Raw genomic sequence first — 27,409 nt, forward strand, 5'->3', positions numbered from 1 at the left:
GGAACTGGATGCAGGAAATAACTTTGATATCATATATTTGGATTTTAGAAAGGCTTTTGATACTGTTGCACACGGAAGACTACTGCACAAGGAGCAGTGTGGCATTGGAGGAAAATTGCTGCTATGGATAAAGGGGTGGTTGAGGGGGATAAGACAGAGCGGTAATCAATGGACACTGCTCTTCGTGGACTAATGTTATTAGTGGAGTCCCTCAGGGTTCAGTGTTGGGTCCATTGTTGTTTTCTGTATTTATAAGTGATATTGATGATGGTATATCAGGCTTAATGTCCAAGTTTGCAGACGATACGAAGGTTGGCAGGGTTGTTAAGGACACTAATGACAGTACACTGCTGCAACAGGATCTAGAAAAGTTGAGCAGATGGACTGAGAGGTGGCAAATGAAGTTTAACATTGACAAATGTAAAGTACTACATATGGGAAGCAGTAACCCCATAGTAACATATCAACTCTGTGGTACTACACTGACAGTGGTAGTGAATGAAAAGGACCTGGGGGTAATCCTGCAGGCAGATATGAATTTTCTGAGCAGTGTAGATGGTCTGCAAGAGTAGGCAGATATGAATCGTGCAGGCAGATATGAATTTTCTGAGCAGTGTAGATGGTCTGCAAGTCTGTCAGCCCATGGTGTCTTGTCAATGATATACAGGAATTTTTCTAGCAGGGATAAGGAGGTGATTATCCCCTTGTATAAGGCAACTCAAGGTCAGGCCACACTTTGAGTACTGTATACAGGTCTGGAGGCCTCACTTTAAGAAGGATGTAGAGCTGTTGGAATGAATAAGAAGGGCAATAAGATTAGTGAATGGAACGAAGGGTTGCTCTTACGAAGAAAGGCTTAATTTTGCAGATTACAGTGTCTGGAGACTAGGCACCTGCGAGGTGATCTAATTGAGGTGTGTAAAGCCTTGAATGGTTTGAGCATGCTCAATGCTGATGGGATTCTTCCTCTTGCTCAGAATAATCACCTGAGCGGGCATAAATTCAAATTGAGGAAAGACAGTTGTAGGATAGATGTGCAGAAGTTTGCCTTTAGCCAGCAGGTAGTTGATTGATGGAACAGACTTCCATCTTTTGTTGTGGAAGTTGATGGCCTAAATAAATTTAAGGCTGAGCTGGACAGGTATTTGGAACAATTCTGCCCAGACACGATAGGAGGGAGTATATGATGAGAGCCTTGTCGATCAATTCGGCCCTGGAGGGATTGTGCAAGGCTCAAGGGGTAGAATTTTTTTCAGCCTGGACTGTACTTGTTAACAGGAGAGATTGCTTCTACAGGGATGGGATACACTTAAATAGAAAGGGTGCAAGAATTTTTGCTGATGCTGTCGAGGCAGTGTTAGGTGGGTCGGAAAACTGCTAGTTGGGGGGGATACAAGGACTAATAGATTAACAGTAGCCAGTGGCAGAGGTGGAAGTGATTCTTGCACTGCTTCTATTGAAATGAGCAGAAGTCTGAAAAACAAAATGCAGGATATTTCAGAGACTGCTGGTAGTCATTGCGGTACAGGTAAACACATGGGTTGTGTTAGGGTAGCTAAGAATAGAAACAGGTGCATGTATACCTGCGTGTACACCAATGCTAGGAGTTTGGTAAATAAATTTGATGAATTTGAGGTATTGCTCAAAACATCAAAGGCAGATATTGTTGGGATATCAGAGACGTGGTGTCACACAGATATAAGTAATGCGGAACTGGAATTTGGGGAATACAATGTGTATAGAAAGGATAGACAGGACAGGAGGGGAGGAGGGGTTATGCTATTAATTAAGAAACACATAAAGTCCAAGGAAGTGAAGCCAGTCGACATCGATGGACAGGGCAGCGTCGAGTCAGTTTGGTGTGACATAAGCATAGGGAAATCAAAATTGAGAGTAGGAGTGTGCTATAGGCCTAATGACTCTGATGAGTATAATAAGATTTTGTACAGGGAAATAGAGTGGGCCAGTAAATCAGAGAGTCTGATAATGGGGGACTTTAATTTCCCAGATATTGACTGGAATTTGTGGGTTGGTCACTCGCACACTAGCAAGGCTTTTGTGGATTTATTGGATGATTGTTTTCTACATCAGCATGTTCGTGAGGCAACAAGAGGGAGCAATACTCTTGATCTGATTATCAGTAGTGATTCTTCATGCATTAAGAACCTGCAGATAAATGAACCACTAGGTGGCAGTGATCACAGTGTGTTGAAGTGGGATTTACTCAAGGAGGTAACTACCATCAGAGGTAAAGGGAAGGGTTTTTGTTTTCGTAAAGGCGACTATGATGGTCTGAGACAGTATTTAAATTCTATACAGTGGGACCAACTGATGATGTTACCAACAGCAAACTCAAAATGGGAAGCATTCAAGGAACTAATCTTCGAGGCTACCAGGCTTTACATACCAACTAAGAAATATTGTTCAAGGTTTAGGCCTAAATGGTTGTCAGATGAACTAATGAGACATGTGGCAGAGAAGAAAAATGCATGGGATACATACAAATTAATGGGTGACATGGAAGCCTATGATAGATATAAGTTGGTCTGTAACCAAGTCACAAAGGAGATTAGGCAGGCAAAGGCAGACTATGAAAAATCCTTGGCAAAGGATGCAAAGAAAAACAGAAAAGAGTTCTTTACATACTTGAACTCGAAAAGGAAAGGGATGAATCAGATTAGTCCACTGGATATTGATGGTTCAACAGTTGAGGATCCTGCTCAGGTGGCTAACAATCTAAACGAATATTTTGCATCTACATTCACGCATGAGGAGTTATTCAGGAAGGAGAATGATGTAGGTAAAGTAAACATTGTCAGTGAGCTGGATGATTTTGTAATAACTGAGAGGAAAGTGGAGGAGAGATTGTTGAGGATAAACATAAAAAAGGCACCTGGGGTGGATGGGATCTATCCAGTTATATTAAAGGAGGCAGCAAAGGAAGTATGCAAACCCCTAGCCATAATTATGAGAGCTTCTTTGGACTCAGGGGAGGTACCCATAGACTGGAGATGTGCAAATGTAACCCCAATTCACAAAGGAGGATCAAAGGCTGACACAAGTAATTATAGACCTGTTAGTTTAACTTCTGTTCCAGGTAAATTAATGGAGGCACTGGTTAAAGAAGCACTGCAGGATCATCTAGACAAGAATTCAGTTATAGCTCAGACGCAGCATGGTTTTGTTAAGGGCAGGTCTTGCCTGACCAATTTGATTGGATACTATGATGTAGTCACAAAAGAACTGGATGCAGGGAATAACTTTGATATTATATATTTGGATCTTAGAAAGGCTTTTGATACTGTTGCACATGGAAGACTGCTGCACAAATTGGAGCAGTGTGGCATTGGAGGCAAATTGCTGCTATGGATAAGGGGATGGTTGAGTGGCAGAAGACAGAGAGTGGTAATCAATGGACACTGCTCAACGTGGACTAATGTTATTAGTGGAGTTCCTCAAGGTTCAGTGTTGGGTCCGTTGTTGTTTTCGGTGTTTATGAATGATATTGATGATGGGATATCAAGTTTAATGTCCAAGTTTGCAGATCATACAAAGGTTGGCAGGGTCGTTAAGGACAATACTGACGCTATGCTGCTGCAACAGGATCTAGAAAGGTTGAACAGATGGGCTGAGAGGTGGCAAATGAGGTTTAACATCGACAAATGTAAAGTGCTGCATATGGGAAACAGTAACCCCAGAGCAACGTATCAACTCTGCGGTACTACACTGACAGTGGTGGAGAATGAAAAGGACCTGGGGGTAATTGTGCAGGCAGATATGAAGTTCTCTGAGCAGTGCAGACGAGCTGCAAGAGTAGCTCATGGTGTCTTGTCAATGATATACAGGAATTTTTCTAGCAGGGATAAGGAGGTGATTATTCCCTTGTATAAGGCAATGGTAAGGCCACATCTTGAGTACTGTATACAGGTCTGGAGGCCTCATTTCAAGAAGGATGTAGAGCTGCTTGAACGGGTACAGAGAAGGGCAACAAGATTAGTAAATGGAACAAAGGGTTGCTCTTACGAAGAAAGGCTTAAGTTTTGCAAATTACAGAGTCTGGAGACTAGGCACCGGCGAGGTGATCTGATAGAGGTGTATAAGGCTTTGAATGGTTTGAGCATGCTCAATGCCAATGGGATTCTTCATCTTTCTCAGAATAATCACCTCAGAGGGCATAAATTCAAATTGAGGAAGGACGGATGTCGGATAGATGTGCGGAAATTTGCCTTTGGCCAGCGGGTGGTTGGTTGGTGGAACCGACTTCCATCACTTGTTGTTGAAGTTGATAGCCTAAACAAATTTAAAGCTCAACTGGACAGGTATTTCGAACGAACGGAGGGGTGAAATGGGAGCGGTTTTTTTTTTTTTTTTTTTTGGCTGATGCTGAATAAGCTTGCTTTCTTGCATCATATGCCTCTGCTAATGCTAATGCTAAATGGAGGGATGACATGGGAGCGGTTTTTTTTTTTTTTTTTGGCTGATGCTGCATAAGCTTGCTTTCTTGCATCATATGCCTCTACTAATGCTAATGTGATAAAATGTCAAACAAATCATGAAGGCAACAAGCCACTGAATTACAAGACAAACTCAAATAGAATGGACTCTGAAAATATAGCTACACACGATGAAACAGTCCTTGATCATGCAGAAGATGATACGGAGACTGGATTTTCACCAGATCCAACTGATGACATAGAAGAGCGTACAGATTCCAGACGTCCCAATTTTCCTAGAAAAGATAAAATGAAATATGACCGTCAAAAGCAAACCACTTACAAGAAAGAGACAGACAGACTCACCTTCCCTCCTCAAACCCCGATAATGCAGAACATTGTTCAATGGAATTGTAGAGGTTTAGGGAGCAATACCGGTGACATCTATGATTTAATCTCCTTATATGGTCCCGTAGCTGTTTGCCTACAAGAGACTAATCTAACTCCACAAGTAACTCCATCAATCAAAAATTTTACATTTTACAGAAAAGATAGAAACTCTTCATTATCCGCACGTGGAGGCGTCGTGATTGTAGTTGACTGTAAAATACCTTCTAGAAACATTCCACTTCAGGCCCACCTAGAAACTGTTGCTGTACAGGTATCAGTTGAGCAAATTCTAACTGTAGTATCTCTGTACTTCCACCTAATAAGCTGTGCATGTTCAAAGAACTAGAAGACCTCATAAAACAAATACCACTACCTTTTTGTATCCTTGGCGACTTCAATGTACATCATCCATTGTGGGGATTAGACCCCATGTACAATAGAGGACACTTGATCAAGACGATACTAGACCAACTGAATCTAACATTACTGAACACTGGTGAAAATACTTATACTCACCTTCCCACTGGATCTATGTCAGCAATTGATTTAACTCTCTGTTCCCCCATATTGTATCCCGGTATAGAATGGGCAGTTTTAAACAACCCACATAATGGTGATCACTTTCCAATCATATGCAGAACTCAAACGCTTCAAACACCATACCCTGATAATCACTCAAAATGGAAATTCTCCAAAGCAAATTGGGAAAAGTTTTCAACCCGCCTTTCTTTTGAAAGCCAATTGATCAGACAACAACCAATTGATGTTGTCACAGAGCATATTACCAGGCACATACTGACCATAGCCTTCAAATCAATACCTCAAGCCTCCATGTATAAACACAAAAACCTTAAACACTGGTGGAATGAAGCTTGTACCAATGCCAAAAAGGAAAAAAATAAAGCTTGGAACCTGTTCCGGAAGTTCCCAACTACCAACAACCTAATGCAATATAAAAGGCTCAAGTCAAAAGCTAGAAAAATTAGAAGAAAAGCCAAAAAGGAATCATGGATGCAGTTTGCCTCCACTATTACAAAGGAAACTACCAGTCATCTCATCTGGAAAAAGATTCGGCAATTCAATGGGAAATATCCACCTCTTCCTTCTCCCATCTTAATCAAAAATGGACAGGAAATATCTTCTGAAGAAGAAATAGATAACGCCCTAGCAGAGACTTTCTACCAAACATCTGCCACGTCAGCATATGGCAACTCCTTTCTTAAAATCAAAGCTTCGGCTGAAAGGTACAAAATAAAATTCCATACTACCCAATATATTGCCTATAATCAACCGTTTAACCTATTTGAACTGCAAACAGCATTAAATAGATCACCCAACAGTGCAGCTGGACCTGATGGAATATACAGGTCGACCATCACTAATCTGGCTACCGGTAATCCGGTTCCACTGCTAATTCGGACATAATTTCCACGAATGTAATTTTAAATTTCCCAGGTCGGCACACCGACCTGCCCCTACTGTTTTGGTGGCAATGGTTGCAGCATCAGCTGTTGTTGGCACGAACTTAAACACCGGCAAGCCATTCCCACTTGTTTTTCTGCATTTATTATTATACCCTGCTCATATTTAGCCCCAGCCATGGTTCCAATGCATAAAGGAAGTGCCTCTCGTGATGTAAAGCGCAAACACCATACATTGTCCATAACAGATCAAGTTGAACTTCTGAAAAAACTCGACAGCGGTGTGTCTGTGAGAAGTTTAGCTCTGCTTAATTAAATTCCAGCAATTTCTCTCAGTTCATCTTATTTTAATAATTTTCTTTTAGCCATCCATTTTTAGATTTTTTTTTTTTTACAACACACTTGTACAAACTTGCAGAAAAACACAACACAATATGATGGATAATACAGCATGCTAATGAACTTGTTTTCACAAAATATCTAACGATACTGACAAACTGATTGCGACATTTGAGAGTTTATTTTATCGCAATTAGTTTTATTGCTGCGGTGCAATAAACTAATCACAAATGACCTTCATATGTATGCCGTCATAGCGTCACAAGTATGTGGCCAACATGGCTTCTCAAGAAATAAAGTAACCTACTGGGCCACATATATGCGACATGTAGGATGAGGTGGTTAGCTGTTAGGTAAACTGTATATGCTAAAGTAACCACTGGTGATCTGGCAGCAAACTCACTAATCTGGCACCCCACAGGTCCCAACGCTGCTGGATTAGTGATGGTCGGGTCGACCTGTATTATGTAATGCTGAAACATAAACAGTATGGCCTTGAATTTACTATTAATGTTCTATAATCGGATTTTTCTTGAAGGTACATATCCATCTTCCTGGCATTACTCTATCATTTTAGCCTTTCCTAAACTAGGAAAAGATCACTCACTTCCAGAAAATTACCGACCTATTTCTCTAACCAGCTGCCTAAGTAAAATCCTAGAAAGAATGATACACAGACGGCTTACCTGGGTTCTTGAAACTAAAGCACTGATGAACAACAATCAGTTTGGTTTCCAAAAAAACAGATCCACTTTGGATCTAATGGTGAAAGCCGAGACTAACATATGTAATGCTTACATCAGAAATGAGAATCTTGTAATGATAAGTCTCCATATAGAAAAGGCTTTCAACACTACCTGGAGGTATGGCATATTGAGAGAACTTCGTTCCATAGGATTGCGAGAGCACTTACCAGAATTCATTAGAAATTTTCTTCAGCACAGAACCTTTCAGGTTCACTATCAATCTGTACTTTCTCGGTCCTACACTCAAGAAGGTGTCCCACAAAGATCAGTACTGAGCTCTACCCTTTTTTCACTTATACTGAACACCATAACACACAACATCCCCAATACTGTAGAACTATATATGTATGCTGATGATCTTACTATATCTTGACGTTCACAAAATATTCATACCATTGAAAGACAGCTGCAACTCTCCATAAATAAGTTGGAGACATGGGCACTGCAGAATGGATATCGTTTATCAGAACAAAAAACAATTACAATTCACTTCTGCAAAACACGTAAGCTACACCCAGAACCGGAACTCAGATTAAAAAACCATTTGATCCCGCTCACCAGTAATCTTTGTTTCCTAAGCTTAATATTGGACACCAAACTTAACTTTGTTTCACATTTCACATACCTCCGAACTGTTTGTCTAAAGAAACTTAATATACTTAGGTCCATTTCTGCTGTGACATGAGGAGTTGATAGATACACTCTATTACATTTGTATCATGCTATTATCAGGTCTCGTTTAGACTATGGTGCTATTGTATATGATTCAGCTAGGAAAAGTGCATTAATCAGACTTAATACCATCCAACACAGTGCCCTTTGTACTTCTCTGGACGCATTTAGAACATCCCCTGTTCAGAATCTATATGTAGAGGCACACGAACCTTCACTTCACCTTAGAAGAAAAATGCTGCTTCTAAATTATGCAGCTAAAATTCAAAGCCTTCCAGTCCATCCTGTTCGAGCGTTGCTTTCCAACCCTGAATGGACAGCATTCTATAACAGTAAACCGACTGAAAATAGACCAACTGGCATTAGACTAAAAGATTTGCTTCACACCTGGAATATTGATTTTGATAACACACTTCAAGAGAGCAATGTTCCTGATCCACCCTGGTCTGTAAATCTCCCTCACTGTGATACCCACTTTCAGCAATAGGGAAAGAAATCCCTGGCAGATAAAAATATCAAACAACTTAATCAAACAAACATAAAGAACATGCCCTCAATAATATACAAAGCTGCCAAATATATATAGATGGCTCAAAAACAGGTTCTGCTGTTGGTGCCGCAGCTGTCTTTCCTTCTTTTACAGCCTCCATATCACTACAGGTTGAATGTAGCAGTTATACTGAAGAGTTATGTACAATCAAACTAGCCTTACAGAATATTAATGCTCTCCACAATGCTAGCAGTATAATATACACTGATTCATTGAGTGCAGTGTCTGCTTTGGGCAATCAATTTTCAATATCACAACCAATCAAAAAACCAGGCGCTGACTCTCTTGAAAAATTACAGCTGTGAATTACAGGCTCCGAAAAAGTGTCTGCCATTTTATTTACCTAATTGTTATTTTATATTGTACTTTATACGTAGTCTTATAGTTATTGTTACGCTGGTTATTTTTATTTTTAATTTAGATAAAGAGTTTTTGTAGATTACTACTAAATATACGTAAAACCGTTATTTCGTTTGAATCTTGCATTTTTTATATTTCTTCGAAATATAAAAAATGTTTTTGTATAGAGTAGTAGGAAATTCAAATTTTTAATTGTGGTAGGCAGCTCTAACGTATAATTATAGCGTACACCATAAAATCGATGTAATACGCATCACTGCATTTAGGACTCTATTAGATAGTGTAGTATTGACAATTAATTAATTAAATTTATTGATCTTATTAATTTAAAATATCATGCCTCAAACTAGAGCAGCAAAGTAATGGACACAAAGTGGCAGGAGTGCTGTGACTCGGGGGAGAACTGAGGGGGGGAAATTCTCCAATGCATCACAGCCTAAAAAAAATGTGCAACTTGTGAAATGTTTGCCGAACTCTGTGGAACAGAAAATGATCTAGCCAAGGAGGATGTCTTTGTGTGTGCCAGGTGCAGAAAGTGTCTAGAAATTAGGCATCAACTCAGTGTTCGACTGGGCGTCTATGAGAGCATGAGGTGTAGGGTAGATGCCCTCAAAGAAATTAATATGAGGGGCCCGTCAAGCTCTCAGCTGCCCAACTCAACGCCAGAGCTCACTCCTGGGCATCAGGCTACACAGGGGCAATCTCCAAGGCAGAATGCGCTAGTCCCAAACGAACTAGTTATTGTTGGTGACTCTATTGTCAGGGAGATAGGGAATATATTGTGTAAAAAGGATAGATGGAACAGGACCAGGGTATGTCTGCCAGGGGCAAAAGTTGATGACGTTGTAAAGCATATATCATCTTTTAAGGGCACAAAAGGTGATATTGTTGTACACGTTGGCACCAATGACATTAAGACATTGGAGTGTGACATTGGAGGCAAATTGCTGCTATGGATAAAGGGGTGGTTGAGGGGGATAAGACAGAGAGTGGTAATCAATGGACACTGCTCATCGTGGACTAATGTTATTAGTGGAGTCCCTCAGGGCTCAGTGTTGGGTCCATTATTGTTTTCTGTATTTATAAATGATATTGATGATGGTATATCAAGCTTAATGTCCAAGTTTGCAGACGATACAAAGGTTGGCAGGGTTGTCAAGGACACTACTGACACTATGCTGCTGCAACAGGATCTGGAAAGGTTGAGCAGATGGGCTGAGAGGTGGCAAATGAAGTTTAACATTGACAAATGTAAAGTACTACACATGGGAAACAGCAACCCCAGAGCAACATATCAACTCTGTAGTACTACACTGACAGTGGTAGAGAATGAAAGGGACTTGGGGGTGGTTGTGCAGGCAGATATGAAGTTCCCTGAGTAGTGCAGATGGGCTGCAAGAGTAGCTCATAGAGTATTGTCAATGATATACAGGAATTTTTCCAGCAGGGATAAGGAGGTGATTATTCCCTTGTATAAGGCAATGGTCAGGCCACACCTAGAGTACTGTATACAGGTCTGGAAGCCTCATTTCAAGAAGAAGAATGTAGAGCTGCTGGAACGAGTACAGAGAAGGGCAACAAGATTAGTGAATGGAACAAAGGGGTGCTCTTACGAAGAAAGGCTTAAGTTTTGCAAATTACAGTGTCTGGAGACTAGGCACCAGCGAGGTGATCTGATAGAGGTGTATAAAGCCTTGAATGGTTTGAGCATGCTCAATGCTAATGGGATTCTTCCTCTAGCTCAGAATAATCACCTGAGAGGGCATAAATTCAAATTGAGGAAAGATAGATGTAGGATAGACGTGCGGAAATTTGCCTTTAGCCAGCGGGTGGTTGGTTGGTGGAACAGACTTCCATCCCTTGTAGTGGAGGTTGATAGCCTAAATAAGTTATAGCTAGGTGGCAGTGATCAGCTGGACAGGTATTTTGAACAAACAGAGGGGTGAAGTGGAAGTGGGGGTTTTTTTTGTTTTTTTTTGCCTGATGCTGCATAAGCTTGCTTTCTTGCATCAAATGCCTCTACTAATGCTAATGCTAAAGAGTAGGAGATCTGCAGATTTAATTAACAAGTACAAATCAATGTTGCAAAAAATCTTGAGTTAGGGTTAAATTTGAAAGTGTCTGCAATTCTGCCCAGACAAGATAGGAGGGAATACATGATGAGAGCCTTGTCAATCAATTAAGCCCTGGAAAGACTGTGCAAGGCTCAAGGGGTAGAATTTTTTTCAGCGTGATCTGTGCTTGTTAACAAGAGAGACTGCTTCTACAGGGACGGGATACACTTAAATAGAAAGGGTGCAAGAATATTTGCTGATGTTATCGAGGCAGTGTTAGGTGGGTCGGAAAACTGCTAGTTGGGGGTGGATTCACAGACTAAAAGGTTAAAAGTAGCCGCAGGAAGAGGTGAAGGTGATTCTTGCACAACTTCTATTAGAATAAGTAGCGACCTGGAGCGAGGGGTGCTGGGGGTTTCAGGTACTGATGGCAGTCATCGTGAAACAGGTGGGTATATTGGATGTGTTAGGGTAACTAAGAATAAGAATAGGTGCATGTATACTTGCATGTATACCAATGCTAGAAGTATAGTAAATAAATTTGATGAATCTGAAGTGCAGGTCAAGACATCAAAAGCGGATATTGTTGGGATAGCTGAGACGTGGTGTTACACAGATATAAGGAATGCAGAACTGGAATTTTGGGAGTACAATGTGTACAGAAAGGATAGACAGGATAGGAAGGGAGGAGGTGTTATGCTATTAATTAAGAAAAACATAAAATCAAAAGAAGTGCATCCAGTTGATATAGATGAACAGTGCACTGTTGAGTCAGTTTGGTGTGACATAAGCACTGCGAAAGCAAAAATAAGAGTAGGAGTGTGTTATAGGCCTAATGACTCGAATGAGTACAATGAACAATTGTACAGAGAAATAGAGTGGGCTAGTAAATCAGAATGTCTTATAATGGGGGATTTTAACTTCCCAGATATTGATTGGAACTTGTGGGTTGGTCACTCACACACTAGTAAGACTTTTTTGGATTTATTGGATGATTGTTTTCTGCAGCAGCATGTTCGAGAGGCAACCAGAGAGGGTAATACTCTTGATCTAGTTATCAGCAGTGATCATTCGTGTATTAAGAATTTGCAGATAAAGGAACCACTAGGTGGCAGTGATCACAGTGCACTGATGTGGGATTTACTTAAAGATATACAGCAGGCCCCCGTTATAACGCGGTTCGCTTTACGCTGATTCGCTATAACGCTGTTCTTATATTATAACCCGTATCTGACTATAACGCTGTCACAGATCACTATAACACTCTTTTACAGATTACATTTTTGACATATTTAACGAAATCGTTTCATTTGATGGAGTCGTTAGTTTAAAAATGAATAGCAAAACAGCATTAAAACGTTTCCCACGCCGACTTGAGAAATTTTCTCACACGCTAATTTAATTGCAGTACAGTGACTTGTTACGTAGTTCCGAGATCAACATTTTAAAAAATTATCAAATATATTGCTTGTAATATTTACATTATATGCATTTATCCGAAGACTAGTCATCACTCAATACAGTATTAGACATCGTGCGTAACGGAAAGTTTACTTGAACATTGTATCCTAATTAATTCAACCAACGCAGTTACATTTTCCAAGAGCTAATAATGACCGATAGGAATGAAAAAGCAACGTCTGGGTGCAGTACGAAGACTATAAATGTAAGAAAAAGACTGAATTTGAAAATTAAATTAGACATTTTGAAGCGAATCGATTCCGGTCAACGACAAGCGGATGTGTGCCATAATTTAGGACTTGCAACTTTAACTGTAAGAACAATTATAAAAAAATAAAGAATTAATTTTAGCAGCGGGAAAGATAGCTGTTCCACTGCAAGCAACTAGGACTAGGCCGACTATTAAGATTGAAATGGAAAGACTTTAATTTTATTTAAGATAATATTCCAATGCATAATTCAGTTAAGTTAAATATTTAAAAAAGAGAGAGAGAGAGAGAGAGAGAGAGAGAGAGAGAGAGAGAAAGAGATTAGCCAATATGATGATCTGAAGAAAACTCGCCTAAAAAAAAAAAAAAAAAAAAAAAAAAAATGTGGAACCATTTTTTTTTTTTTTTTTTTTAGAGCTGGTAGAATAGATTTAAAATCCAGGGAGAAGCCACTAGTACAGATCAAGGAGCCGAAACTTTCAAAAAAGAACTTGTTAAAATTATTGAAGAGGGGTATTATGTGTTATACTTCTCAACAAGTTTTTAACAAAGATGAAGCAGGACTTTTGTGGAAACGAATGCCTAAAAGAAGTTTCATATTGAAAGAAGAAAAAACATGCCAAGTTTCAAAGCGGCGAAGGATCAGTTGACTTTATTGTTGGGTGGTAACGCTGCGGGCCATTTAAAATTAATACCCCTTTTAGTTTATTTGGAAGAGGGCCAAAGTTCAACTCAAAATCCACACATTTTTCATGATTAAATTCATCCATTAAATTAAATCAATTAAATTCATTATTTTAATTGGAATTTTAAGTTTACTTTTGATACGCAAGTAGTTACCACATAATTATACGTATGTGATGCAGAATATTTTATATGTGCAAATATTTGAATATTAAATATTTTGACCGACATTTGTGCATCTTTTCATTACCGTTTATTATTGATTAGGAAATATCCTATGGCACTGACCGCAGCTCACAAATACATATGTTACCTTATGGGAAAGCGGCGCTCGCTTAGCGTGGATTCACTTAGCGCTCTGTTTTTCCGGAACGAATGATCAGCGTTAAGCGGGCGTCACCTGTAATTACCATCAGGGGTAAAGGAAAGGGTTTTTGCTTCCGTAAAGGTGAGCACAGTGGTCTCAGACAGTTTTTAAATTCTGTACAGTGGGATGAACTGACGATGTTGCCAACAGTATATTCTAAGCGGGAAGCATTCAAGGAATTAATCATGGATGCTACTAAAAGTTTCATATTTATTAAGAAATGTTGTTCAAGGTTTAGGCCTAAATGGTTATCAAATGAACTAATGAACTAATAAGACTCGTGACAGAGAAGAAAAATGCATGGGATGTATATAATATAAATTATCAAGCGACTCAGAAGCCTATGGCAGATATAAGCTAGTCTGTAATCAGGTCACAAAGGAGGTTAGGCAGGCGAAGGCAGATTACTAGAAATCCTTGGCAAAAGATGCTAAGATAAACAGCAAGGATTTCTTTACTTATATACACTCTAAAAGGAAGGGGATGAATCTGATTGGTCCACTTGACATCGATGGCTCGACTGTTGATGATCCTGCTCAGATAGCAAACTAACTGAATCAGTATTTTGCATCTACATTCACACATGAGGAGTTATTAAGGTTTGAAAATGGCAGAAGGTTATCAAATTGTAGCAGGATACTTAATGATTTTGTAATAACTGAGAGCAAAGTGGAGGAGAAATTGTTGAAGTTAAACATAAGAAAGTCATCTGGGGTGGATGGGATCTATCCAGTTATATTAAAGGAGGCAGCAAAGCAACTAAGCAAACCCTTAGCCATAATTATGAGAGCATCCTTGGACTCAGGGGAGGTATCCCACGGACTGGAGATGTACAGATGTATCCCCAATTCACAAAGAGGGATTGAAGGGTGACACGAGTAATTACAGAGCAGTTAGTTTAACTTCTGTTCCGTGTAAAATAATGGAGTCACTGGTTAAAGATACATTGCAGGATCATGTAGACAAGACTGCAGCAGTAATTCAGACACGGCATGGGTTTGTTAAGGGAAAGTCTTGTCTGACAAATCTGATAGGCTATTATGATGTGGTTACAAAGGAACTGGATGCAAAAAATAATTTTGATATCATATATTTGGATTTCAGGAAAGCTTTTGACACTGTTGCGCATGGAAGACTATTGTACAAATTGGAGCAGAATGGTATTAAGGGTAAGTTGCTACAATGGATAAAAGGATGGTTGAGAGGGAGAAGACAGAGGGTGGTAATTAATGGGTGCTGCTCTTTGTGGACTAATGTTATTAGTGGAGTCCCACAGGGTTCGGTGTTGGGTCCTCTGTTGTTTTGTATATTTATCAATGATATTGATGAAGGTATATCAGGCTTAGTGTTGAATTTTGCAGATAATACAAAGGTTGGCAGGGTTGTTAATGACAGTAATGGCACACTGCCATTACTGTCATTAACAACAACTGTGCTAGGATTTAGATAATTTGGGCAGATTCGCTAAGAAGTGACAACTGAAGTTTAAACAAATGCAAACAAATGACAAATGCAAAGTACTGCATATGGGTAGAAGTAACCCCAGAGAAAAGTACCAACTGTGTGGTACTACACTTAAGGTGGTAGAAAATGAAAAAGACCTGGGAGTAATTGTGCAGTCAGATATGAAGTTTTCTGAGCAATGCAGACAGGCTGCCAGGGCAGGTCATGGGGTTTTGCTAATGATATATAGGAATTTTGCTAGCAGGGAGAAGGAGGTGATTGTCCCTCTGTATAAGCAATGGTCAGGCCACACCTTGAGTACTGCGTACAGGTCTGGAAGGATGTAGATTTGCCTGAACGTGTACAGAGAAGGGCAACAAGATTGGTGAGGGGAATGAAGGGATCCTCTTACCAAGAGCGGCTTAAGTTCTGCAAATTGCAGTGGCTGGAAACTAGGTACCTGCGCCGTGATCTGATTGAGGTATATAAGGCCTTGAGTGGGTTGAGCATGCTGAATTCTGATGGGATCCTTCCACTTGTTCAGATTACGAACCTAAGGTGCCATAAATTCAAATTAAGAAAAGACAGATGTAGAATAGATGTGCGGAAATTTGCCTTTAGCCAGCGGGTGATTAATTACTGGAACAAACTTCCATCTGTCGTTGTGGAAGTTGATTGGTTAAATAAATTTAAGGAGAACTGGACAGGCATTTGGAGGGAATGGTGTGATTTTTTTTTTTTTTTTTTTTTGTTTGGCTGATGCTGCATAAGCTCATACACTTGCTTTCTTGCATCACATGCCACTACTACTACAAATCATTTGCTGTTTAAACCATCTATGAAGTAGGAATCGTTCAGTGAAATTCTGCTGGATTCCAGGGCATTCTGGTATCTTAGGCAATGAGAGAGCAGATCAGGCAGCCAAAAAACAAAACAGTACAACACCAGCAAATTACCAAGTACCATATAGAGACTATTTGAAGCATAGAAATAAATTCTGTACATTTCAGTGGAAGTCACAAAGTAATAACAAATTGCTCCAAATCAAAGAAGAACCAGCATTATGGATTTCCAGCTTCAGACAAAATAGACAGGAAAAAGTTGTACTAGCAAGACTAAGGATAGGACATACGCACCTAATGCATATGTTTCTACTCATGTGGGGGGGGATGACCTACCTCAATGCACGCATTGTACACTACCACTTACAGTCAAGCATATACTTTCAGATTGTCCTCACTATTCCCATTTCAAAAGAAGTACTTTCCACTCTCAATCACAACTGCAAGAACCGTTATCGCTTACACACATGATTGGAAATAATGCTAACCTAGCTACACTCTATACTTTCAGAAGCAAATACATATTTATGAATTCCTCCGATGCCAAAATAGAAGAAATTACTTTAGGATAATAATATACGACCTAACACATTTTGGCCTTAGCTGCCCTTGTGCCCTTAAACACCAATAGAAAGAAGGAGGTGATTGTCCCTCTGTATAAGGCAATGGTCAGGCCGCGCCTTGAGTACTGCGTACAGGTCTGGAGGCTTCATTTTAGGAAGGATGTAGATTTGCTTGAGCATGTACAGAGAAGGGCAACAAGATTGATGAGGGGAATGAAGGGAAGAGAGGCTTAAGTTCTGTAAATTGCAGTGGCTGGAGACTAGGCACCTGCACGGTGATCTGATTGAGTTGTATAAGGCCTTGAATGGGTTGAGCACGCTGAATTCTGATGGGATCCTTCCACTTGTTCAGATTACAAACCTAAGGGGGCATAAATTCAAATTAAGAAAAGACAGATGTAGAATTGATGTGCAGAAATTTGCCTTTAGCCAGCGGGTGGTTAATTTCTGGAACAAACTTCCATCTGTCGTTGTGGAAGTTGATAGGTTAAATAAATTTAATTAGGAACTGGACAAGCATTTGGAGGGAATGGTGTGATTTTTTTTTTTTTTTTTTTTTTGGCTGATGCTGCATAAGCTCATACACTTGCTTTCTTGCATCACATGCCACTACTACTACCACTACCAATACCATAGTCATCCTTACAAAACCAAAAGCCTTTACCCTTGAGAGTAGTTATGTTTTTAATGAAATTCCACATTAGTGTACTGTGATTATGCCACCCAGTGGGTCTTTTGCCTGCAGATTCTTAATCTAAGAAGAATCACTGCTGATAAGCAGATCAAGTGTATTGCTTCCTCTTGTTGCCTCTCCAACATGCTGCTATAGAAAACAGTCATCCAAGAAATCCAAAAAAGCCTTGCTAGTATGTGAGTGATCAACCCACAAATTCCAGTCAACATCTGGAAAGTTAAAATCCTCAGTTCTTAAACTAGCTCTAATTATAATAAATATATGCCTGCAATTTTAAATAAACAAGTAATACAACCAATCAAAAAGTGTGCATTATTTAATAATAAAGAAAGAATCATCATTTTACAGTTATCAATGAATTATAACAACCAGATTAGAAAGGACCAACTACTCTTTGATGTTTTATCATATTCTGCTGTAACCAAATTATGCATAAAGCAAATTGTATATTTTATGTGGTATTCACCAGGTTCAAATCTTGTTTAAGTTCAGTTGTACTAAACATTACTTTTTTTTTTTTTTTGAGAGAGATGGAAGAGACATGAATCAATATGTGTTATATTTGAAACTATAATATTGTAAGCTATGTTATTTCCACGTTGCACTGTAACAGTTTTGTGGGTTTTGTGGATTTTCTGCCTAGCAGTACACCAGTACACCACCTTACCTTGACAACTCCATATTGTTCATATAAATGTACAGCTTATTTAATCACAAAATACTAAGGTAAATCAAATTAATACAATTTAATTAATTTGAATTGGCTTATTATAAGCACACATTAAGATCTAAATTAGTTTACTTTCTCTATTGTGTTGATAAAAGTTGACCAACAGAAGGGGACAGGATCGGCTACACTTGAATGCTTATTACATCACAGTTTCAAAATGGCAGTGCATTTGTTCCATGCAAAGAGACAAGGTTATATGATTTTTAGCTGCTAAGGTGACAAAACAGCAAGCATCCTCTGAATGCTGGACATCACTTGAAATGGTGCTAAGGCCATTATTCTTGAGCTGTGAAATGATGGAAAGAGGTCCTATGAACTGTGAAATTGAGCTAAACTGAATACTTTTCAAGTGAAAAAGTGGATTTAAAGAGTGCCCAGAAATACTACTTACTGGACTGCATTTTTCCAATAATGAAGTCAGTTACAGACATTTCATTGTTTTGGGATGCTTCTTACAGTTTTGGTGCCGAAACCTTCACAATAATATACTGCAGTGACAGTTTTGCACTGCTTGCACTAAAACAATCAACCACCCACTGGCTGAAGGCAACATTCCATAAAGTTATAATACAGCGAGAAACACAAAACTCCAAAAAATGTGAGCACAGCATGTGCCACACCACTGCAATTGTAACCTAGATACTGTAATCATCAGAACTGGAAATGATTGGTGATCTGTGCTAGTTGTGGGTGGCAGAGAATATGGCTACGACTTTTTATTATTATTATTATTATTATTATTAGCCATATGGTACAAGGAAGCCTGAGGCTTATGCTGCACCGGCCAAAAAAAAAAAAAAATTCCCTATTACCCTGAGAGACAGAGAGAGAAGTAGAAAGGAATCACCAAGAAAGAGAAGAATGATGATATCCAGCTCAGGACCCTGGGAGTGCCAAGCCCATACTCACCAGATGTGAGCCCCTGGAGGTAAATTTTATAAAGTTCTTTCCATGAGAATAACATTATCCATTCTATAAGCTGCAATGATAAACATCAAAACACAGCAATGTCACATGAAGTCATAATACAGTCACATGAACATTAGAAACATCAGACATCTGCTTGTTCCCCACACTCTAAATCAGTAATAATTTCAATTCATGGAGAGAATACTAATGCACTGTATTAAAATCATTAATATTAGTTTTATTGATTTTAGTCATTATTAGGCATATGGCTAATATTGACATTATTTATATGGCCATTATTATATGGCCACTACAAAAAAAAAAAAAAAATATATATATATATATATAATACAATACTGTATATTAAAAGCCAGCCACATAAATTAGGATTTCACTATACTGTACACCAGTTCATTGGCTTGGTGTAATAAAAATTGTCAAATAATTTATTTGAATTCCAGTAATTGTGGTATTATGCATATCCAGTGCTTATATGAGGCATTTGATATGCAAATCATTGGAAAGAAGTCCATCAGATTATGTGGACTTGCTGCATATAATATAATATAACATAATGTAATATGATGTAATATAATGTACATTTTTATTTGTGACCTTTTTGCAGGTGGTGCTTCCAGATCTTGCATGTTTGAGGATTTCTGTATATGAGGAGAATAACAAATTCATTGGTCACAGAATATTACCAGTGGTTGGTCTAAGGCCAGGTATGTTAACTTGTTTATCAGATTTCCATATTTATAAATATTACACTCTAGCATTGATAATCTCTAGCTGATTTTCAGACTTAGTAAATAGGCTTCTCTTTTTACTAAATAATCACATTTAAGGGATCTGTTCATTGTTATAAGTTCACTTTATTTTCTACATGTTGCCATTCTGATGGCTTTGGGAATGTTTCAAAATTTTTAAAAGTTATAAACTGTTATTCACTGTTTGCTGGTGATAGACCTTCTATCAGTCTGTTGGTTTGAAGCTTCTTAATTTCCATCTTCCCTGTTTTATGTATCACTTTGATAATCCCAAATGACAGTGTCTCTATCAAAAAGAAAAGAAGAAAAAAAAAGATTCCTCTATCCTTCCTTCAAAACTTCATATTGCAGGCTTCTTTTTTTGTCCATAATATCTCTACTTTTCTATGTATTCCTTCAGACATTGGTTCCTTCATAAAGCCCTTGGCAGCTTTCACATTACTAATACAGAATTAGGGAAGTGAGAAGTTTCAAAACTATTAGTAGAAGACTTATAAAAAAACATCTCTCCTGTGAGAAATGTTCCTATATTAGCATTAGCATTAGTTGAGGCATATGATGCAAGAAAACAAGCTTATACAGCATCAGCCAAAATAAAAACCTTCCCATTTCGCCCATTCATTCACTCCAGATGTTTGTCTAGTTCAGCCTTAAATTTATTTAAGCTATCAACTTCAACAACAGATGGAAGTCTTTTCCAGCAATCAACTACCCACTGGCTAAAGGCAAACTTCTGCACATCTGTTCTACAACTGTCTTTCCTCAGTTTGAATCTATGCCCCCTCAGGTTCTTAGTCTGAGCAAGCAGAAGTATCCCAGCATTGAGCCTGCTTAAACCATTCAAGGCCTTATACACCTCAATCAGATCACCTTGCAGGTGCCTAGTCTCCAGATGCTGCAATTTGCAGAATCTTTCTTCGTAAGCCTTTTTTTAAGCCTTTCTTCGTAAGCACACCCCTTTGTTCCTCTCACTAATCTTGTTGCCCTTCTCTGTACTCATTCTAGAAACTCTACATCTTTCCTAAAATGAGGCCTCCAGACCTGTACACAATATTCAAGGTGTGGCCTGACCATTGCCTTATACAAAGGGATAATCACCTCCTTGACCTGCTCTGGCAGCCCGTCTGCACTGCTCAGAGAACTTCATATCTGACTACACAATTATTATTGCATTATTCCTATATAATGTGGCTGTTATAATGATGTCTTTTCAAATACACAATAACATCTGATGTAACAACTGTATTTTCCTGCTGAAAATCATTTATCTCTTCTCTCTCTCTCTCTCTCTCTCTCTCTCTACACAATTTTTACATTTTGTATATATTTTAAATAACTTACAAGTATAATTTGTAAACTGTGATGATAAAGTTATGGTTAACTTCCTAATTACTGAATAAATTCTCTAAGGCTATTAGTGGGTTAGTAGTAAACGAAAAAATAAATTCAGTTAAAAAAGATGAATTTAATTATTATGGGTGTAGCATCTCTGAAATCTGGCAACCACAGGACCCAGAGATCATTGATTTTTGGATTTTTCCAGTTTTTGGATAATAAATCCAACAAACACAAAATGTCAAATTTTAAGCACGGATAAAGAAAAAAAGCATCAGTAGCACAGCCTTCTGATTTTGATAATTTAACTCATGTTTTTTTATTAATTACATTATTTTATTCAATTATCCCTTAGGCAGTTGATCATTTCGATCAACTGCCTAAGGGATAAATGAATAAAAAAGCAATCACCTACATGATTACTATGGTAATATTCCATTTTTAAAATAAATGAATAAATAAACAGAAACAAAATAAAGCATGGGATATTTTTACAAGATGATTTTTTATACTTTTTTGTTGGGAATAAATGTAAAAGCTTTTAGATCTCCCCTTCCCCTTTGATTAATCAACTTGAAACTTACCCGCCACTTTTTTAGCTGCAGGGAAGTTTTCTGCATGACTATTGGAACACCTTCATTTGCCTTGAAATCAGTGCAAAAAAAAAATAGCCACTTCATAGAAAAAACATGATTTCTGTATAATAATCATTTTGGTATATAATCAAGTGTCAATTTATCCAGAAACTTTGGATAGGGGACAAGTCAATTTTCAGAATTCTGTGGTTTTCTGAATGGTACACATGCCTGTGCTGTATCATCAGCCATTTGTACTTTTGAACATAGATAAAAGTGTATCTGTGTTCAGCTACCTTTAACACAGTACACATACTTGTTTTGCTTACTAAAATATTAAAAAACTACACAGTGCATCAGAAAGGCAAGAGTAAAGAATATAGCTGTAATAAACGCCCAGGAAAAGTTCACCTTGGGCCATCAAGCAAATTTTGTTCTGCAGGTTTCATTTCCAGAGCAGTGCAAATACGGCCCAGAGATGAGATTCTCCGTCACTTTAGCATTAGCATTAGTAGAGGCATATGATGCAAGAAAGCTAGCTTATGCAGCATCAGCCAAAAAAAAACCACTTCCACTTCACCCCTCTGTTCGTTTGAAATACCTATCCAGCTGAGCCTTAAACTTATTTAGGCTATCAACTTCCACGACAAGGGATGGAAGTTTGTTCCACCAACGAACCACCCGCTGGCTAAAGGCAAATTTCCGCGCATCTATCCTACATCTGTCTTTCCTCAATCTGAATTTATGCCCTCTCAGGTGATTATTCTGAGCAAGAGGAAGAATCCCATCGGCATTGAGCATGTTCAAACCATTCAAGGCTTTATACACCTCTATCAGATCACCTCGCCGGTGCCTAGTCTCCAGACACTGTAATTTGCAAAACTTAAGCCTTTCTTCGTAAGAGCAACCCTTTGTTCCATTCACTAATCTTGTAGCCCTTCTCTGTACTCATTCCAGCAGCTCTACATCCTTCTTGAAATGAAGTAAAGAAAAAGAAGCAGAAAGCAGTAAGAAACAGCATTATAACAGCCTTTATATCAATAACAATTAATTTTCAAAACAGACAAATGACAGAATGGCAACTCTAATTTGTGTTGCCAATACAGTCAAAAGTTCGAAAATATGATCCAAAATACCATCCTCTACTGTTAATAATTTAGTATTAGTATTAGTAGTGGAAAATGATGCAAGAAATGTAGCATCGGCCATAAAAAAACCTACCACTCGACCTCATCCATCTCCTCCAAGAATTTGTCTAGTTCTTCCATGAATTTGTTTAAACTACCCACCTCCACAACAACAGATGAAAATTTGTTACAACAATCAACCACCTGCTGTCTGAAAGCAAACTTCCACACATCTATCCCAACTATCCTTCTTCAATTTGATTTTAAAAAGAAAAAGTGTCACCTGAATAGGGACTCGAACCTTAGACCCTTAGGTTGAAAGCCTAATGTTCTTACTAGGGCTTGCATAAAACCGAGAAATTTCAAAACCGAGTTTAACCTAAGTTTACTCTTAAAACCGGTTTTAAAACCGATTTTCTCAGACTCAGGGAAAATAATTAAAAGCTTATAACATAGGTATTTATTTTATCTTGGGTTGATTGTACAAATCATAATCAAATATGTTAAACAAAATCTATCACCTCTTATAGTAAAAAAAATAAAAAAAATAACCGGCTTGAGATTATACAAAATTACAAATTGTATTCAAATCCTTTGAATAAAAACTATCTTCTCATATAGTAAACAAAAAAATAATAAGTCCTATAATAATAATAATAATAATAAATAAATAAAAATAATGTGAAAAAAAAACAGCTTGGGGAAATTACTTTAACCCCAAGGGCTCACATCTGGTGAGCATGGGTTTGGCACACCCAGGGTCCTGAGCTGGATATCATCATTCTTCTCTTTCTTGGTGATTTCCTTCTACATCTCTCTCTCTCTCTCTCTCTCTCTCTCTCTCTCTCTCTCTCTCTCTCTCTCTCTCTCTCTCTCTCTCTCTCTCTCTCAGGGTAATTCAGAATTTTTTTTTTGCCTGGTGTAGCATAAGCCTCAGGCTTCCTTGCACCATAAAGCTAATAATAATAATATAATAATAATATTTATTGCTCAGCTTTTTTCTGAAAATGATCCTTTAAAAAACACAGTATATTAAGCATTTTTCCTGATAGACTTGACCTTATTTTTGTGTTAGAGAGACCAGTGATCGAAAACACTCTCTCAGATTGGACACTTGTTGGTTTAATGGTCAGCAGTGCTCTATAAACTTTCTCCAGCTTTTCACTTCTACTGCTAGTTGCCTCCAAAAGTTTAAATTCTTTGCTGATTTCCAATTCACTTGGATATTTTGAAGGCTCTTCAGTTAATCTCTTTATTACACTATCATACTCTCGCATGAGTGTATATCCAACATTGGAACTAGACAAGTCTTTGTTTTCTTCTAAAAGAACAGTTCGTTTATTTTCAGTTTCTTCATTCAACGCTAAGACTCCTTCCTTCGGAATGTTTTGCAAATAATCTCTGATAAATCTTTTCAGTATGCTTTTTCAAAACTTGCTAACTTGGAAAATCAAAAGTTCTTGAACCTGAATCTTCTTTCCTAAACTTTTTGGGGTTGTGTAGATAGCTCAGCAAAGCCACAGTTTGGCAATTTCGTCTTGCTTTGTAACGCTGCAAAAGGCTTTGGTGAAACTTTAAAGCAAATGGGTTTTTTGCTGTATCAAGCTTAGCAAGCAAAAATTCTATTTAAGACTGCTTTAAGTAAGTTTGTATCTTCTGAGGTTATAGCCTTCAGAATCATTTCAACTGGTCGCAAAGTTTCACATAGCAATTCAAGTGTTTTCCAGTCATCGTCAGACACAGCTTCAGTTGACAGTACTGCACATAGAGCATTTGGAATGCAATTTTTCAATTTCAAAAATCTCTCAATCATATAGAATGTGCTATCCCATCTAGTCTTGCAATCTAATATAAGTTTATATTCTTTCCCATTAAATTTTGCTTTAACAAAATTTTGTAATATGTCATTTTTGGTAAGCAATTTTCGAAAAAGCTTGCAAATTTTTCTGACTTTGTTAATAGTTTGTGCAATATTGGCCATTGGATTGAAGAAATAAATGAGCTCATCAGTAAAGTCGGTTTGATAAAGTATGCCTTTCTATCTTTCTTCAACTTCTTCATCGTCACTACTTTCTTCATTATTTTCATTTTCTTTATTGTCTTTGGGAGACTCAGAGACTGTGGCACCATAATTGATTGCTTTTTCATAAAGTATATCTATAACTGACAGATGTATACAATGGATTATACATTGTTGATGATTAGGTGTAATTTGCTTGCCAAACTTAATCATCATCATTGCTGCTCCATCGGTGGTGCAGGCAACAATATCCTCATCCAAGTTCAAACCAAATTCCTTTAAGTGTTCCTTCACAATTTGCTCAGTTCTTCTGCTGTCAAGTGAACCATTAATCTCAATAAGACCTAACGACCAATGATTGTCTTTTGAATGCACATTTATATTCATATACCTTTTATTTTGTATAGACGTATATTCGTCTAGAGTCAATGAATACCGTGCACCCAAAACCAATGAATTTTTGAAATGTTGAATGAGTTCTTCTTTCTTAGTTTTTTAATAATTCAGAACCATATTTTTAATTCCATTCACTGAGGCTGGTGGTAATTTATCGTATTTATTTCTCTGAAGGTGAAGGCTTGATTGTATAAACTCACTCTTGGCAATTGAATTAAAAGAAAATCCATCTAAAGCAGCTAATTTTGAAATCTCTTCTTCCATAGATTTTTTAACAATAAAGTTTTCTAATGTTCTTATCATTTTTACGGGAGGTTCACTATTATCTTGTTTAATGTTAATCTGATGCATTTTCTTTAAATGCAACATCAAAGATGATGTAGATCCTCCAGACGACGTCATTATCTTCTGACATTTAGAACATTGTGCTTCATCTTTGCTTTTTCGAGCAAAATAATTCCATACATTTGATTTCATCTTAGACATATTAAGAGTAATAAATATTAATTAGTAGGAATTTATATCACTGACAATTTTAAATAAAAATATTGAAGATAACAAAGGCACAATACTATGCGTCACTCCCGCAAGCACTGAATGAAGAGTCTAAACGAGGCAAGTTTCAAAATTTTCACGAAAGAAATTTTTTATTTATTTACTTGCAATTTTTTTCCCCCAATTAAATCTATTGTATTTTCAAAATTACATAAAAGCAAAATTTGGTGAAGCTGCTTTTTGGAGAACATTTGATCGCAAATTTAATAGGAATAAAGAATAACTTTCCATAACTTGCCTGGCGGCTCCAACTCCGTCGTAAATGAGTACACCTGCATCATGCCATGATACAGGTGGGAAGATAAAAGGTATCCCTCCTAGATTTGGGCCCATGAGATTCGTACCTTAAAATAAAATAAAAAACATGTTTAAAACATAAAGCAGTTGAACGATCCAGACAAACGAACAAACAAAAGAAAATGTGCATAACAAAAGACTATATTCGAGGGCTAACTAAGAAAATATTCGAATCCGGTTTTATAAAACTGGATTGCAAGCCCTAGTTCTTACTGACTGAGCTATCCAGGCAACTTAATTTAGGAAAGGAACTTTTTTTTTTTTTTTTTTTTTCAGCAACAATTAAAAACCAATGAGAGAGAAATACAGAGATATTTTTTTAATGTAACATAGGCTGATAGATAATGTAATGATCAAAGCACAGCATTTCGTGCCATTTTACTCTAAGTGTTTTTATATACAGTTAAGGTGTATTTGTTACTTGCAGTAGAAAATCTGCTTTGGCCTTAAGATAGAAAAACTTTCTGTCATAAGACTATAGCATGTTTACTTACAGCAGTTGAAAGTGTTGGTCACCAAAAATAAATACATAGCTATGAAGCTACCAATGAAGTTTTCAGAAGCATTAAGTTAAATATTGTTTAACCCACCAGTGGCGATGAGTTACTTGACAGATGACCCTCAAATATAGCGATCCTGCATTTATTAGTGATTTAAAAGACTGAAATTGTTTTTTATCTTCCTAAATATAGAAAAACTTTTACTTTTTTTTTTTTTTTTTGGTTTTTAGGAGCATTACATAGGTGGTAGATGACTTTCATCAACCGGTGAAATACCACCACTTTGCTTATTGGAGGCTTGAAGTGGTGAAACCCATGTTTAGTTCTCTAGAGCAAAGTTTTCGGCATCCCCCTCCCCCCATACTTCTCCTTCAACCCATGCACGGTACTAAGTACTAGTACTATAGGTTTTGATACCTTTCGTGTTTGGGGTTTTCATAAAAAAAAAAAAAAAATTAGCAACTAAGACCATATTGCTCCGGGATATGCGGTGGTCATTCCCTGACCTTTCCGCATCCTCCGTATTTGGTGGTGACGGGCTCGAACCCCGGTCTAATCAAGAAGCGTGTGCTACGCACTGCTGCTCCTTCCCACCTGGCTACGGAGGCGCCAAAACTTTTACTGAAATCATCCCCGAAATAATTTTTTATGGTTTGCACAGAGTAATTTAGTGCTAGAACCTGTCAGGTGACTCTGCCACAAAGTTTCAAATTACATGTTTGTTTATAGTTATGGGCTACTTGTTTTACTCTCCCACTAGCACAGTAAACATCTACAGACTTTCCTAGTTGTTTTTGACAAAAGTATTGTATTCATATAGTAAACATGAGAACACAAAATCTAATATTTTCTCAAGATCAGTGCTACTCTGGGAAACAACATACATAATTTAAAATTTTGCATGCTCTGAAGTGCACCAAATTTGAACTAAATTTTGAAAAAAAATTTGAAAATGGAAGTAAATAGT

General features: G+C 37.7%; 1 protein-coding gene across 1 annotated transcript in view; it reads left to right on the top strand.

Annotated features, from left to right (window-relative positions):
- The window catches only part of LOC150084836 (1-phosphatidylinositol 4,5-bisphosphate phosphodiesterase classes I and II-like), a 932,481-nt gene that overhangs the window by 804,605 nt on the left and 100,467 nt on the right, over positions 1 to 27,409 (top strand). The window contains exon 21 of the mRNA XM_090376366.1: positions 19,493 to 19,592. Within this exon, the coding sequence (XP_090232492.1) occupies positions 19,493 to 19,592 (100 nt within the window). The remainder of the gene's footprint in view (positions 1 to 19,492; positions 19,593 to 27,409) is intronic.

The sequence above is a fragment of the Mastigoproctus giganteus genome, chromosome 6 (assembly GCF_048544385.1).
Source record: "Mastigoproctus giganteus isolate SK-2022 chromosome 6, ASM4854438v1, whole genome shotgun sequence".
Lineage (NCBI taxonomy): Eukaryota > Metazoa > Arthropoda > Arachnida > Uropygi > Thelyphonidae > Mastigoproctus > Mastigoproctus giganteus.